Raw genomic sequence first — 17,513 nt, forward strand, 5'->3', positions numbered from 1 at the left:
ACATCAGTCTGTATCTGACAGTTTCTTATTCACCTGTAGCTAAACATCTGTCTTCGTTCTTTTCAGAATTCAGTTCCGGTAAGGGTGATCATCTTTTCCTACCACTGCACTCTAATTACTAGAACTTTCTAGTTGGAGTTGACCCTCTAGTAAGACACATCCGGTGCTAGGAGGCGAGCACTGGGACAGGAGTCCCGAGGCCAAAGGGCAGGGGATGCGCTGGAGGTGAAGCCTTGTAGACACAGAGGGGGAGCCTTGATAGGCGAATTCTTAAGTGATACAGGCTGACCTCTGGGGACTTGAAGTTGGCTCCGAATGTAGTCACATGATGGGCTGAAAACTAGCCCCCAGGAGCCTGCAGTGGTTATCTTATTTGGAAAGTTCAGACCTGTGCAGATGTGATTAAGCAAAAGGGTATTGAATTGGGGAGAGTATCCTGGATTATTTATCCACTTGGGCCCTCAATTCCTTCAGAGTCCTTATAGGAGAGATAGAAGGAAATTTCAAACACAAATGCTTGTGCACGCGCACGCGCACACACACACACAAAGGAGAAGCATTATGAAGATGGAGGAGAAAGAGATTTGAAGATGCTGACCTTGACCAGAAATTGACACATTGTAACTAACTGTACTTCAATAGAAAATTTAAAAATTAAAGAAAATGAAAAATAAAATAAAAAATTGGAGTGATGAGCCACAAGCCAGGGAACGCTGGCAGCCACCCCACGCTGAAAGGAGCAAGGAATGGATCTGCCCTAGCGCCTCTGGAGGGAGTCAGCCCTGCCGCCACCTTGACTTCATCCCAGTAACACTGACTTGGATGTCCAGCCTCTAGAGCTCTAAGAAACTAGTTTTTCTGTTGTTTTCAGCCACCAAGTTTGTGGTGGTTTGTTACTGCAGCCACAGGCTTACTAATTAATGCAAGCATAACCTAAAAGCAGGGAAAGAGAAGAGGCCATCTCTCTACCAAGTCATAGAAGTGCCAGAGCTTGGAAAACCATGTGATTAGGGTTTCCTCAGAGCATGTGACAAAGGATTTGTGGAATAGCACAAATATTTCACTTCCTAAGAAAGCTAGCAGCCAGCAGGACTCTAGGAGATACATGCCCTTCGGCAAGATGGAGCCCTTGTTGTCAGGGCTGGGACCAGCAGTCAGGCTTCTGGGTGCTTTGCCGGACGCCCTGCCTCCTGGTCACTGTCCACGGTCCCTATTCTCTTTGGGGCTTTGTGGTTAATTGGCATCTCTTTACCTCATGTTCTAAGAGCAGCATTGTTAGGACGAGGTGACTGACACTTTGGGTTTTTTTTCCTGGAATGCTTCCTAAGCTGAGTACATGGATACAGCATGTTGATTTAGAGCAAACTTTTGAAATGGATCAATTACTCAGCTCCCTCTCACAGAGTCTGTAATGAAGCCCTGGCAGTTAGAATGGAAGTGCTGATGGCCACAACCAGCCCTGTGCCATCCCGGTCAGCACAAGTGTGACATCCAGTGCCCAGGTTTTCTTGGTGAGCTGCTGGTCATTTCTGCAGCTGCCGCTGCTGCCATTCCACATCATTACACTTCAAAGGGAGGAAAACAATCCATCCTGTTCCCCCAGTTTCTGCTGTTGTGTTGGAAATTTAACTTCCTCCAATTCCCTCTAAACAGTGTGAAGATTACACTTAAGGAAGAAGAACAAAGCATATGTAATTTGGCAAGCTTTTTAAAATCTTTATCATTTGGTAGCATTTTTGTTTTGATTTCCCTTTGGTATCTATTTCCCAGGGTCTGAGTTTGTTGTTTCTATACATGATTAATGCCTGAGCACCATTTGTGGTCCTTTAAGATCAACAAAATTAGCAGATCATGCCTGAATTTACCTAGTTCAGACCTCAAACTAAAGGCACAGCTTTCGGAGAGGGATATTAATGATCCCAATAGTGGGTTTTTTTTTTTTGAACTTGAAAGTAAAATATATGCCCTTATTTTTATTTTTATGCCCAAGGTGATACACACACACACACACACACACACACACACACACACACACTCATACTTACATGCATACATATATACATTTATGTTTAAAATTTATGGTACCTGTATTTAGAGGGTTACTTGACCCCAGCTAGCTAATTTTATTGAAATTTCATATCTAATATTTATTTGTTCTCATGATATGTAAACACACACATATATATTTTTTCCTTTCCCTAAATCTGTATTTGTTTATTTAATGTATCTGGACTAAAATCTTTATCAGAAGTTACAACTCGAAACTTCACCCACAGTGCTTTTATTACGTAGTTCATTTTTGTTGAAATGCATAAGGCTCTCTAACTTGGTCAGAGATTTTGACTCATGAAAATGTTAAGTAAATACCACACGTGGCAGCTACAATTTCTGAAAATGCATTCTGAAGTAGGATATGATGAGCTAAATAGAATTCCATGGAATATTCCAATATAATGGATAACGTACAGAAGTCCTTCTTATTTACCATTGCATTTCAGCTTCCCATGATATTCATGGTAAAGTTAGGGGGTAGAGGGTGGGTACTATTCCCAGGGGGTAAACAAGGAGTTATGAGTTCAGAGAAATGGAATGCCATGCCTCAGGGTAAAGAGGTAGAGGGAAATGAGCAATTTTTAAGAACCCACTATTTTTCTTCTTTTTTCCTTTTTCTTTTGCTTTATTTATTTACTTTTTTATTGATGAACCTACATTAACACATCATAATCACCCAAAGTCCATTGTTTACTAAAGAGTTCTCACCCACTCTCATAGAATGTTGTACACTCTATGGGTTTGGACAAGTATATAGTGACATATACCTGTCATTATAGTACCATACAGAGCAGTTTCACTGCCCTAAAAATCCCCTGTGCTCTGCCTATTCATCTCTGCTTCCTTCCTGACCGCTGACAACCACTGACCCTTTCACTGTCTCCATAGTTTTGCCTCTTCCAGAACATCGTATAGTGGGGTACATACAGTATACAGCCTTTTCAGATTGCCCTCTTTCACTTAGTAATGAACATTTAAGGTTTTTGCATGTCTTTTCATGGCTTGATAGCTCATTTCTTTTTAGTGTGAATAATATTCCACTGTCTGGATGGACCACAGTTTATCCATTCACTTTCTGAAGGACATTCTTGGTTGCTTCCAAGCTTTGGCAATTATGAATAAAGCTGCTGTCAATATCCATGTGCAGATTTTTGTGTGACCATAAAATGTTCAGCTCCTTTGGTTAAATACCAAGAAGCATGATTTCGGGACTGAGAACCCACTCTGCTTTAAGCCCTTTCCATATTGCCAGATCACTTATTCATGTTAGCCACCCTGACTGTTAGGTACTTTTATGCCATTGTACAGATGAGGACACTAAAATCTTCACAAGAATTGTCCCGAGTCTCTTAGCTACAAGAGGTAGAGCCAAGATTTGAACCTAGATCTGTCTGCTGAGAATTCTATGCTGGGCTAGGATACCATGCTACTGCCTGGGATCTCAGGATGAACAGGTTTGGGGGCTAAAACCAGAATCCCCAAATTTAAAATATTTCTCACACATTAAAACACAATGAAAATGCTATAAACAAGTGGAAGATTCTAACTCCAAAGCTAAATCATACACACAAATTCACAAGGGGATAAAAGAAACAAAATTAAGTTGATTTGATTTTCTAAAGAATAAATAATAAATGTCGATTGCTGTGTTAATATTATTTGTTTTTAAAAGCTTAGTTCAGTTGTTTCCTTCGATATGAATTTCAAATTGCAACACTTTCCTCTGTCACCTAATTTTCATTATCTCTGAAGAGTTCATCCCCATCCTTCAGAGCTGTCACTTCCCCTACTCAAATGACTCAATGTGCAAGATTTAATCTTTTATTTCTGGATTATTGTCCTTCAGTAATAATTTATTTCTACATCCAATTTGGACATTCTGTGTCCTTTCCCAAATGAGTACTTTGGACAGATTTTTTTTAAAGATTTAATAATTTCTGGTAATCTAAGCATAAGAAATACGTGTTACATGGCTTTCAGGATGAAAGTCTTGAGTACATGGTCCAGGATGGAGTAGCCTGTCAAGAAAGAAAAATCTTTGGAATTGAAAGTGTATCTGACTCCAGAAAGAGGTCATTTGAGTCTCTTCCCCCTCTTGACTTCTCTCTGAACTTTGGTTTACAGCAAAGCAGAGCTCTGTGAGGCTACAGCTGTGATGGTGCCCAGCACATCCAAAGTGCTTCATAAACTCCAACAGCAATTCTTTCCACCCCGGAAGCTGCATAGAGGTTTCAGTGCAAAAAGAATAGCTCGTGGTTTAAATCCAAGTTTCTTAACCTTAGCACTAGAGCAACCTGAAGCTGGGTAATTCTTTGCCATGGGAGCTGTCCTGTTCATTATGGAGAATTTCATAGCGTCCTTGTTCTCTACGCACCAGACCCCAAGAGCACACCTCCACCTTGTGACAACCAAAAATGTCTTCAGACATTCCCAAATGAACTCTGGGAAGGTGACTATGGGGCTCTCCACTGGTTGAGAACTACCAATCTCAATGAAAGGAATAAGGTCATTGAGGCTGGGAAAAGTCCATGAGAGGTGAGAGAGGAATGAGCACAGTGTGTGCAGGGGACCACAAGAAAGCTAGAGAAGATGAGGTGGGACCAACAGGATTCAGTCAGAATAAGGAGACACTGTGTATAAAGGTCAAGGAAGCTATAGTGCTTATATCGTAATAATGGTTATTATGTTGAAATTTGGAATGTCAATTGAATTTGATTTTGGAATGTACCTAAATGCTATTAGGGAAAATATGAGTACAAATAATAGTTTTAAAAATTGGTATTTTTAAAGAAATTACTATTCTGAGCAAGAGTTTAACAAATTCAGATTAGGACTTTCAGTTTTCTGTGTAATAAGGGTTAGAGTTTATTTTTATATTTTATTGATTTATTGGTAGTCAGAGCTGCCTGAGCAAGCGCTGGTGTGGGAATGGGTGGAAGATACAGATCCTTCTACTTGATCTCAGAAGGTGTCCAAACGACAGTAAACTTTTCCAGGACAGCTACAGGTTCTTTGTGGGTCTCAAAACACGCTCACTTCTTTATTTTACTTAATCCATAAGAAAACAACAATCTGTTCTTTGTAGAAAAAATTTAAAGATAAACAATCAAATGTTTATTTGGTATCATAACACCAGTGATTTCTAATCCTGACTTCATATGAAAGTCATCAAGAATCTCAAAAAACACTGATACCTTGGGCCCTACCTGCAAGAGATTCTGGTCAACCAATATAGCAATAACCCCCGAACACTGATCATTTTTTTTAAGTTCCCCAAGTGATGCACAGTGAGAATCATTGATAGAGCCCCAGTCCTTGAGGCTTTTACATAGTAACTGGAATGAGAAGATTGACTAACCTGTAGGGACTAAAGAATAGAAGGCAATGTAATACCAATCATCCAGTTGTGTGTCAGGTGTGACTGATGTCATGGATGTTCTGGTACGAGAACAATCAATGGCAAAAATGGAAAACGTCAGGTTAGGTTGTTGTTGAGTCTGTGCTGAGTAAGCCAGAAAGGTTGTCTTGTTGAGGTGGATAAGTGTGTGGGCTGGGTCTTTTGTCTTGCTGAGTTCTTCGCATGTTACATTGTCCTTCTCACCAGACACTGAGCATGTTAACAGTCTTCTGTCACAAATCTTCTATGAACATAAATATAAAACAATATTCTTTTACAAGTCTCCTGGAAGAGGTGGGATTATGGCAGACACCAAAAAGAATGAGACAGACAACGGAGAACAATTGGCAATAGCTCGTGAGCCCAGGGCCTGGGAGACCTTTGCAGGGAAATAAAGAGGATGGGTTTCACTTTAAACTAGTGACAAACATATGTGAGGTATCCCCAGGGGACTGTGGAGAAAATTTCAGGAGGAGAAAATAAGAAAGTCCATTATCACTTTGTGATGCCATAGCTGAAAGCCTTGTAGCAAGTAATTAGATGCATTAGACTTTTGGTCGGCTCAGATTAAGGCCCCTCCAGAATGGCATTTGATATATTCGATAATGTGTCTGGCCTCCCTTAGAAATGTCAGAGGTAGGACAAAGTGATTAGATTAATACAGGGGGCATTTATTTGGTGTCATGTCCATATGATTCCAATATTAGCTCTTTATCCACACAAGATGGCCAAATGTTAAACACGAAAGAATAAATAAGTAATCTTAATTACTTGCTAAGTGAAGAATATAATAGAATTGAGGAAGAGCTTTCTTCTAATATTTTTAACCAGATGAAAAGGATAAGGATCAAGGATCTACCCAGATAAATCCAGTATTTTGTAAACATAAGTAATAGTACAAAGTTTTATCTTCTTCAGAATTCAATACTTTCTCAAGGCCAGAAGGCTCCCTTAAAGTCAGGATTGAAGGACTTCACATGCTATATTATTTCTCCCATGAAAAAGAGAGAAATATTCCATTTTATTCCTGCACAGAGAGATGAACACAAAGGCCATACAGCTAAGCAGTGGTGGACCCAAACCACACTGGATTAAGACGCCTGTTCCATATTTTGTATTGAGGAAGATTTGTGCAATGATGGAGAAGGGAAAAAAGAGAAGGCTCTTTGTCACTTTCAAAAGCTACTTCTGTGTAACCGCTGGGCTCACATCCTAGAATCTTAAGTCCGTCATCCATGATAATGGGGTAGAGAGAGAGTACACCTCCTCATTTTTCCATAGAGAATCCAGGTTAATTTAGCCAACAGTTTCAACTATTCAACCTATCAAGAACAGCTGACAAAAAAGAAATGACCTTATTTGATAAGTTTCTCTTTTTCCTACCCCTTTCTGATTAAAGGGACCCATGAAAATATTAATAGGTAGATAGAGGGAGATCGGGTGGGGGAATCATGGCAATCCCCCTGCCTGATCACCTCCTAAATCATTGAAAATTAGTGTTAAAGTACCTGCTTTACATTGAGATAGAAAAACATTCATTTAGGAGCCAAGAGACCTAGGAAAATAGTGACTTTAAATGAGTGTTGGGGATTAACCGAAATACAAGTATATGTCCAGTGCCTAGTACAGAGCTCGACGTCATACCAGTTCATCATTGGTAACTGTTGTTGTTTTGACTGCTGAAGGATTGAGTTGGTAGGATGCCAAGCCCTGTGCTATGCACTGGACATAAACTGGTATTTTGTTAATCCTCAACACTCTTTTAAAGTCAGGGTTGTGGGGAAGGATATAGCTCAGTGGTAGAGTGTGTGTTTAGCCCACACAGGGTCTTGGGTTCATTTCCCAGTACCTCTGTTAAAAAATAAATAAATGACCCTAATTCCTTCCTCGGTCAAAATTTTTTTTTAATTTAAAAAATTGAGTCAGCATTGTTACATCTATTTAACAGATAAGGAGAGTAAGGCTTAAACTCACTTGAAGTTGTACAACGGAAAACTGGACCTCAGGTTTCTTGACTGAAAAGAGGGCTTTTTTTTTTTTCACATTTAAAAATATCCTTACTGAGCATCTACTTATGCCAAGTATTCTTTTGGGTTTTGGAGCTGTGATTGAACAAGCTAGTCTTAGCCCTGTCTGCAGAGCGCCCTCCACTGTATGGGAGCATCTTCAAGAACCTCCCAGCTCTGTCACGGGCACTTCTGCTCCTGGTTTCCTTGCAGGGGTTGAACTGAGAGTGTATAGACTGTGGGTGATCTTCCCTCACATGCCCGTGTGTGTCTGCAGGTGGTGGGCAGGGGAGTGGGAAGCATGTTCGGCCACGTGCGGGCCCCACGGAGAGAAGAAGCGGGTGGTGCTGTGCATCCAGACCATGGGCTCCGACGAGCAGGCTCTCCCGGCTGAAGACTGCCAGCACCTGCTGAAGCCGAAGACCCTCATTTCCTGCAACCGAGACATCCTGTGCCCATCGGACTGGACAGTGGGCAACTGGAGTGAGGTGAGCTCAGGGGTTACAAGGGAAGCCCGCGTTGTTGGTGCTTCATCAGCCCCGCCCCCATCCCTCTACACTAGCCAATCCAAAGTGCCCCCGGGTGAAATTGCACCGCTGGCCAGTGTTCTTCACTTCGGGCCTGTTTCCTGCATTTCCCACCACCCAGTATCGTGTCTTGGCTTGTTTTTCATTCTTCCAGGATCTCCCTCTCACTTGTCCAGTGGTCAGATACCAGCCAGGGGGCAGCTAGATCTCACGCAAACAGGCTTCCAACAGCCAATCGTAAATCTTTAGGATTTTTCTTGGCCCATTTGTTAAACCATTGGTAGCAAATCGAGGCTCCCTCACCTTCCTCAAGAGCTGGTTTGTCAAACATTTACTGGTAGTTATGTTTCATACAAAAACCAAAGGAGGGCCACTCTGATGGGGGAGCGGCAGGCAGTACACTTGACACTTGGAGAAGCCCCTCAAATCATCCGTCTGTTCAGACCTGACCAAGGTTTAGGTTGTGTACTATTATCAGTCACATACATTCAGATAGTGTTGCATTTCCCCCAAGTTAATTGAATCTAATTCTCCGAGTATAGTTAGAAATCCATGGGCTAGAAGGTCAGGAGAGACTCCCAGGCTTTAATTTTCTTTGGGTCGCCATGGACCCTGGTGCTGTCAGGCCTGGTGCTCCCAGAGGCTGCAGCAGAAGCAGAGACCTTCTTCCTGCAAGGGTGCTGGAGTCCCCAGGGGCCTGGCTCTGCCTCCCTATGCGTATTTCAATTAACGACCTAAGGAATTACTAGAAAATGAATGATTCTTGAAAAACCAACAGGCCAGAATTTATCGATCGATGCTGACTTCTTACGAGCTTCCTTGGGAAGCCACGTGGTTTCCATAGTAACGCTACCATTGACCAGAGTATCTTAGGAATTCCTCTTAGACTCACCTTCAAAGAAATGAAAAATATTTGATTCAGGAGAATGCCACAGAAAGTCTATTAGAATTAAGTCTGTTGGTTAAAGGAGTAATCTGATTGATCTGGAAAAAGCCTTTGTGTTTAAAGTGGTATTTGATTATAAATAAATGCTACTGCTTCTCACAGCTTAAAAAGGTTCTCTGAAAGTATTATCTAAAAAAGAATTCAAAAATGTGTATAAGCAAAGTTACCATCTCTGAAGATAACTATTTGAAAGCAGAAAACACTCATTTGTATACAGACACTTTGATAACCTTATTTCCAAAATGATTTCATTAGCTCGTAGTCACGGTTTAGGTTTATTTAGCTTCTAATTCTGTACAGAATACTCTCTGGAGCATCTGAGAGAAAGTGAAAAGTATGGTCCCTATATTGTAAGAACTTCCCATCAAATGGGACAGCTAGGACCAAAACCAGAAAAGTCAAAGGTATGCATGTAAAGAAAACACACCTACAGACGAATGCAGGTGTGTTAGTGATACGTGCACACATCAGTAATAGGCCAGAATATCCCCCTGCTCCTGGGAAGGCACACTCATGGCCTGTGGCTGGCCTGACCTATTAGTCTACCGCCAACCTGGATTGTCGTAAATTACAGTGTTGTCAAAATAAGGCTGAATAGGGTATGGCTACTGGTCCATTAAATCTGTTTACCAGAAATGTGTTGGCTGCATCCAAAGCAGTTAATAATTCCTGTCATGTAGAATTTACTAATTGCCATAATCGTGCTTTTTCAAAGGACTGCAGTTACATGTTTGGCTAAGGCACTCTTTTTATTGTGTTTATGTTTATGAGGAGCGAAATGATGTGCCTTAACTGGGGAACAAAGGACCAAAAAGTTGGCACAAGATGACAAGTACTCGAGAGTCTGTTGTTTCAAACAGAGCCACCGGGTAGTGTACTGACAGCAGACATGGAATCCAGTTTCTAGCTTCCATTTGACAGAGCCAGACAGAGAAACGGAGCCACTGCCTTCATTCAGGAGATATTGTCAAGAGAGGTGCTTTTAGTTAAATTGGCATTAAAATGTTCATCGAATGGGGCTTCCTTTCATCCCTCTGCTGTCTTGCTCGTGTCTGCATGAGCCCTTAATGAGCTTTGCTGGAACATGACACATGTCTTTGACGTTCTGACTATGCCAGGATACTTTTTAAAGAGATGATATAGTGATTCTTGCTACACAGAGTATTTCTGGTCTGGATTTTGTCTTGAGAGCAACAATAATTGATGAAAAGCAGTGTTCCAGCAATACCTGATCACTTGGTCTGCACTGGGCCATTTGGGTCAGCCTGGGTGAGTCTAAAGCTATAATGTAACTGGGTCAGAAGACCCCAGACCTGTGAGGCTCCTGGACTCCTGTAGAATGGCCTTCGCTGGGCTGCCCAAGGTGGGAAGAAAGAGAAGAGGCAAATACATGAGCTGCCCTTCTCTGCCAATCAACTCTGCCAACCCAAGCAGTGAGGGGAGAGTGGCTTATCTGTGCCAGGCTGGACCACTCATCCTTGCCCCAGCAGGAGTCAGAAGAAGGAGGTCTCTCCCTTGCTAGTGACAGCCAGAGGCTGCCCCCAGGGCCAGCCTTCCTGCCGCACTGTGACCATCCCCTTCCCCTCTAAGTTTGCGCTGTGGACACCTGACTTCTACTCCCAATCTCAAGTTTCACCAAGAATCTTATCCTGGTTTTGCCCAACCTACTTTCTGGGCTTGGAGGGTAGAGGGGGCCTCTGTTGTAAACAAAGACAATTATCAAAGTTTCTGTGGCCCCCATAGATAGACCACTTCAGTGACCTGCCTTGTGAGAGGCATCCAGTCTAGTGAAGGAGAGCATGGCCCCCTGGGTTCAAATCCTGGCTGTGCCACTGATCTGATGTGTGAATTCAATCCCTCTGTGGTTACTTTGAGTTTCCTGTGACTTGTTTCCTCCACCTCTAAAATGGAGATAACAGCAGTACTTAGACTCTAGGGAAGTTATGAGGATTAAATGAGCTAATATTCCTGAAGTTCTTAGAACAGTGCCTGGCACTTCACAAGAGCTACACGTATAATCGTTTGTTAGTAAAGTGAATAGATGGAAACAGGAAGAATGTCATCCATCATTTGTTGAGTGCTTTCCACACTATAGATCAGTGTCTCAGTTAGCCTTTTAAATAACTCTATGAGGTTGATTTTATTTTATTTTATTTTATTTTATTTTATTTTAGAGTTATAGTCAGTTTACAATGTTGTGTCAATTTCCAGTGTAGAGCGCAATTTTTCAGTTATACATGAACATACATATGTTCATTGTTGCATTCTTTTTCACCGTGAGCTACCACAAGATCTTGTATGTATTTCCCTGTGCTATACAGTATAATCTTGTTTATCTATTTTATATATACCTCTCAGTATCTGCAAATTTCAAATTCCCAGTCTCTCCCTTCCCACCCCTCTCCCCCCTGGCAATCACAAGTTTGTATTCTATGTCTATGAGTCTGTTTCTGTTTTGTATTTATGTTCATTTATCTTTCTCTTTTCTTTTTTTTTTTAGATTCCACGTATAAGCGATCTCATACGGTATTTTTCTTTCTCTTTCTGGCTTACTTCACTTAGAATGACATTCTCCAGTTCCATCCATGTTGCTACAAATGGCGTTATGTTGTCGGTTTTTGTGGCGGAATAGTATTCCATCGTATAAATATACCATATCTTCTTTATCTAGTCATCTGTTGATGGACATTTAGGCTGTTTCCGTGTCTTGGCTATTGTAAATAGTGCTGCTGTGAACACTGGGGTGCAGGTGTCTTTTCGAAGTAGGGTTCCTTCTAAATATATGCCCAGCCACTGTGGAAAACAGTATGGAGATTCCTCAAAAGACTAGGAATAGACTTACCATATGACCCCAAAATCCCACTCTATGAGGTTGATTTTAATTCATGAATTCCCCTCTTTCTCCCAGCAGTTAGATGAATAGATTTAGTGGAATAGTAATTTTTCTAGACATTTTAGCCGTGGCAAGCCCTAACTGAGCTAATGTTAAACCTCTCTCGGCCTTTTCTCATTTAAAAAGACAGAGTTATTATAAGGTTCGATGATAATCTGTGTGAGCCCTTGGCATAGTGCCTAGAAAATAAGAAGTGTTCACTAAAGAGTAACTGTATTATTGGACAAGATGACATGCTACTGATTTTGCAAGCCTTGTACAGTCCATGGCACCCAGTTGCCCTGATGAAATTGATCTGTGGCCCCTGCATTTTCATCTAACTCCCTCCCGGAGCTCAGGACCATTTTATGCATGGAGTTATTATAAGCCCAGGGCTAAGAGCCTGCAAGCTTTTTAAGGGCCTACAAAAATGTTTGAAACCTGCAAAATCAAAAAAAAAAAAAAACCCCAAAACTAATGTGTTGCTCCAATAGAAAAATGACACTGCAAAATCAGAAATCAGTCTTTAATTACATATTAAAAGCAAATAATTATCAAGCATTTAGTATGTATATCAAACACTTTAATGGGTATTAGCACAATATCTCACAATAGTCTTCTTAGTCCCTTTTTACTGGTGAAGAAACTGAGGCACAGAGGTATTTAGAAGCTTGTCCAAGGTCACACAGCCTCCAAGCCATAGAACCAGATTTTGAATGCAAGCAACAGAGCTTTTACTCTGAACACTGGCATGAAACATCTCAAATGTCTGCAAAAGGTAACAATATGACAGCTCTCAGTATTCGTGGAAAATGTATTATGTTTAGAAACAATTTTCTCACTTTGCTGAAATTCCAAACTATGCATAATGATTGCGGAGAAGTCAGAGCCACTCATAAATTAAATGAGCTACCGTCGCCAAATATTTTCAAAAGCAGAAGAATAAAACGCCTTTCAAATTGTTTTTACAGAAAGGAAATTACATTTCACATGCGCCTAGAGATTTAATCTATTTGATGGGCCATGGGGTGGAACCTCCAAAAGCCGGCATGCCCAGGGTCTGCAAAGATCTTTCATCAATCCTTTCTGTGCAAAGCTGTTCACATGAGTGTTGCCTTGCATAAGTGACCATGTAGACTAAATGCCGATTTTCACAAACAAGCTCTCCCGGCTCTTCAAACAGAGGGCACTGCAAGTGCCAGTGGCTTATCTGTTGCTAAATGAAAAGCAGAGCAAACAGTACTCGTGCGAAGACCCCCATGAGTTCCTGCAAACTGAAAGGAGACAGAGCATGGATGCTAGGAGACGTTGCTGGTTCACTTATCCTTAGTAATCCCGGGTTACAGTTAAGGTCCAGGGCACTCCTGTGGGGCTAGACACCTGCTGCTTTCGCCTTGACCACCTGCTCTTTTGTCTGGGGACCTCTGCAAGTGCCAACACCTCAGTCCTTCCAGGACATCAGCAGCCTGTTCTTTGCCAGGTTTCCTAGAGAACACACGTGAGCACTTTTTTTTTTAAATTTATTTTATTATTTTTGTCTGAAACAGCTACTCACAGAAAACCAGTTGGGGGCCATGCTGATTCTCTACATCACATCGGATTTTTTTTAATTATCTACTGTACTATATTCATTTGCTAGAGCTGCCACAAACTGGGTGTCTTAATGAAATGTGTTGTCTCACCACTCTTTAACTAGAGGTCCAAGGTCAAGGTGTTAGCAGAGCTGGCTCCTTCTGAGGGCTGTGAAGGAGAATCTCTTCCATGCTTTTCTCCTATCCCTCTGGTGGTTTGCTCACAGTCTTTGGTGTTTCTTGACTTGTAGATGCAACACATTGGTCTCTGCTTTCATCTTCACGTGGCCTTATCTCTACGTGTGTCTCTGTATCCAAATTTCCCCTTTTTATAAGGACAGTGGACATATTGGATTAGGGCCCAACCTAGTAACCTCATTTTAACTTGACTACCTCTGGGAAGACACAATCTTCAAATAAGATGACATTCTGAGGTACAAGGGAAGAGGATGAGCAGGGGTAAGGACTCTGATATCTTTTTGGGGGGTAGGGGGACACAGTTCAACTCATAACAGGTACCCAAGGTTTGTAGCTTACTTCCAAAATGGCTTTAGTATGAGATCCAATCATTCATTTATAAATCCCCAAGACTATGTATTAAATGTTTTTATGCCCAAAGCATTAGCTGTTTCTCTACTTATGCCCTTAGCCCAAACTCTCTAATAAACCCCAACTGTGTTTTTAAGTAAAGTCTCTCTGAGCCAATTGCCAGCTCCCCTCACCCACAGTCTCCCCCACAGTGCGCCTCAGGGGGCTTGACTGATTTAGCCCTAGACCTGGTTCTCAGTAGGCTCCCCCGGGAGTCCTTAATCTAGGCGTGATGGCATGTGACAGCAAGATAACTCCCAGGGAGGACATTAGCAGATTGACACGCTGTTTGCCTGGTACAGAGCTCCAAATTATAAGCTAAGAGCATAAGATAATCATAGCAGAAATTGGTTTTGAGAATCGTGGAACTACCAGTTGAGATGAGTTCTAAGTGTGGTGCCGTGTCTTGCATTTATCTCATTGGAAGGGCTTCACAGCTCCTAAGGAGATAAACACAGTTGGAAGATGTACTGGAAGAAGCGTGCGCTGAATACAGAACAGCACCGCTTGTTCTGCTGTGACTACGAGAAAAGGCAACTGGGTTTCTATGCCCGATATACTCGGTAGATAGTTAACACTGTCTCACTGGGCATAGTCTGCCCTACTGCAGAGGAATGGCAGCCATTGATTATTGGAAAAGCTCCATGTCTACTGGGTAAGGAAAGCAGATGGATGCCGATGGTCGGTGGATAACATATACAGTCTCCCAGACCCAGGGGTCCATTTATGAAGTTTTGAGTTGCCATTTAGGAGTGGGGCCAAGAGTTGTAGGTCATCTGCTTTTTCAGGAGAAGTTAAAACTCTGGAGTCATAGTAGGAAATCTGCTCATTTTCAAGTGTTGACACTAATTCAGTTTTTGTATTTTTCTCTTCTTTCTTTATTTTTTTTAATGGAAGTACTGGGGATTGAACTGAGGACCTCGTGCATGCTAAGCATGCACACTACCACTGAGCTATTTCCCTCCCCCCAGTTTTTATATTTTGTTTGTTTACTTGTTTGTTTGAAGGTTGAGCAGACCAAAGAATACACGTCAGTGGGCCACATTGAGCCCTTAAGTCTGCCACTTTGGAATTCCTGTTCTAGAATAATGTTTTGTTTTAAAAGGTCAAAATCTAATGTATTTTAACTGAACAACTACCTAGATAGCTATTATTTACTCCTGCTTTTTTGTTTGTTTGTTTTTAGGCTGAACAAGTTCACAGTGAATAATATTATTTAATACTTGTAATTTATAAATTAAAAATAAAAACTTTTATCCATCTCTTAGCCCTAGGAAGTCTGAATTGAAAAAAAAAAAATCTAGCAGTAAACCGGTGGGCTATTACGGGTCTCTGCAGTGTCTTCTAGACATGTGCCTACAACTACTTCACCCAGACAGGTGCTCACCTCACAGCATCCCCCAAGACAGGTCTGTGCATCACTCTGTGCTTCACAAGGATGGTAGAAATTGGGGACCCCCATGCCCTTCATAATTATCACTATTATTATTATCAGCATCATTATTATAACAGTGATAATAATAGCTTCCCGTTCCCAGTTGTCTTCTATATATTATGCACTGTGTTAAGACTGTTGTCTTATGTAACATTCACAGGCACCTTGAAAGGTGAGCATTACTTTCAATTTCTGGATGAGGAAGCTGAGGCTTAGTTCCTACCTCATGCATGGGGTTAATAATGGGGTTATAATGGCATGTTGAAGGCTTTAAGCTATTTCTTACAGGTTTCATAAAAGCTTTTATATCATAATTCACTATGAGGTGGAGGGCACACACCCATATACTTTTGGATTTTTTAAAATGCTTAAAACAAAATTTTTTAATGTACACTACTAAAAATGTACACTACTCTATATAAAATAGATAACAAGAAACGACTGTATACAGTTGAAAACAGGGAACTGTATTCAATTTCTTATAATAACATATAATAGAAAGGAATCTGAAAAGAAAAAAAATGTATATGTGTAACTGAAGCACTTTGCTGTACATCTGAAACTAACATTGTAAATCAACTACGCTTCAATTAAAAAAAAATGTAAAGTTGTCCAGTAAAGTCTATGGGTATTAGAGACATGACAAATCAAAATAAACAATCAGGAAAAGGAAATGAAGAAAAAGAAAAGAAAAGTAAATCAAAAGGTTTCCTACTATGTAACTGTCCACTCTGACATTTTTTGGAAAGAAAATCCCAAAGGGAGTGGGGTACACCTGCTGCTTGAGAACAGTTGGTGGCAGCGTTGGCGGGGTCCTCACTGATGAATCAGCTCTCGAAACCAAGCTTTCCTGAGGCAGTCAGCGTGGAGGTGCGTTCAGACGTAGTACATGGAGGATTATTTGGCTAGCCTGATCAGTTTTTGCAGAGTGGAGATTTGAAGAACCAAGGGGTTTGGATTAGTACGTAAGTGGAGAAGTGACTCAGGATGACTAAAATGGATGGAGCATAAAGTATCTTTAGGCACAAGAAGAGTAGAAATATTGTGATAAGCCAGGAAAAGAAGTATCCTCAGCCTGCCCTTTCCAGGCTCCAAGGTGCAGTGAAGAGACCGTTTTCTGCCCGGTGGGCTCTGAGACCTTTAGTTTTGTAGTCTCCAGTTGGTTGGAAATGAGTGTGCACTTCTTGGTCTGTGAAGCACTCTTCCCACCAAAAATTAATATTAGTATATATAAAAAAAACTTGGAAGTTCAGTCTGAGAGTTGAGTGTTGACATCTTAAACCCACAGCTTCATTGGTCGCCCCCAAATCTGCTGTCGGACATTCCCTGAGCTGCACAGCCTCCTTGTGCTTACGAGTGTCTCCTGCTTTTAAAGGCACTGGTTTTACAGACCATCACGGATCCATGAGTGACTGTGCTTGACTGGAATGAAATAAAATGGGAGTCTTCTCCAAAAGTATTATTTCCTTATACAGAGGAAATTGAAAATAGGACTTGAGAAGGCAAGAAATTTAAGCCAAAAAATGGAAAAATTGGAGAATTTTCCCATTCCTGATTTTGTTCCAGGTAAAATAATCACATAATAAATATGTAGTCAGTAGTCACTGTGTCCTAAGAACCATCCTGGAATTCTATTATGAACAAGAAAAGAGTTTTTGCCTTGGATAACTTTTCAGGAATCAGGAGTTTGGTCAAGTCAGTAAGTGATTTCAGCAGATAAACTGCGGGTCCACTGTGCTGTGCTAGGTTTTGTGGGAGACACGGAATAAATCTGATTCTTACTCTGAAGCTGACTTGCAGCCTTTCAAATGGGTCTCTGGGTCTCAGTTTCCCCTCTTGTGAAAGAAGGAATAGTAATTCCAGCCTTGTAAATCTCACAGCCCCATACCCCTCACAGGGCTGACACTTACAGGGGACTACCCAGAATAATGGCTGGGAAGCCCTTTGAAACCTAGGAAGCATTGTGTGGTCCCTGTCTTCAAGAAACCTGCTTTGAGGTTAGAGATATAAGACAGACAAATATGAAACAGCCAGTACAGACCGGGATGGTCTATGTTCAAGAGCCAGCTGTTTGATGGATAACTTAAAATATCATTGGAAACGTAAGCTAAAAAGGAGC

The 17,513-nt window shown here is 41.3% G+C and overlaps 1 protein-coding gene across 1 annotated transcript in view; it reads left to right on the forward strand.

The window, feature by feature from the left end:
* Window positions 1–17,513, forward strand: part of ADAMTS12 (ADAM metallopeptidase with thrombospondin type 1 motif 12) — a 288,416-nt gene that overhangs the window by 235,538 nt on the left and 35,365 nt on the right. The window contains exon 18 of the mRNA XM_015235450.2: window positions 7,733–7,943. Coding sequence (XP_015090936.1) covers window positions 7,733–7,943 — 211 coding nt within the window. The remainder of the gene's footprint in view (window positions 1–7,732; window positions 7,944–17,513) is intronic.

The sequence above is a fragment of the Vicugna pacos genome, chromosome 3 (assembly GCF_048564905.1).
Source record: "Vicugna pacos chromosome 3, VicPac4, whole genome shotgun sequence".
NCBI classification, from domain to species: Eukaryota; Metazoa; Chordata; class Mammalia; order Artiodactyla; family Camelidae; genus Vicugna; species Vicugna pacos.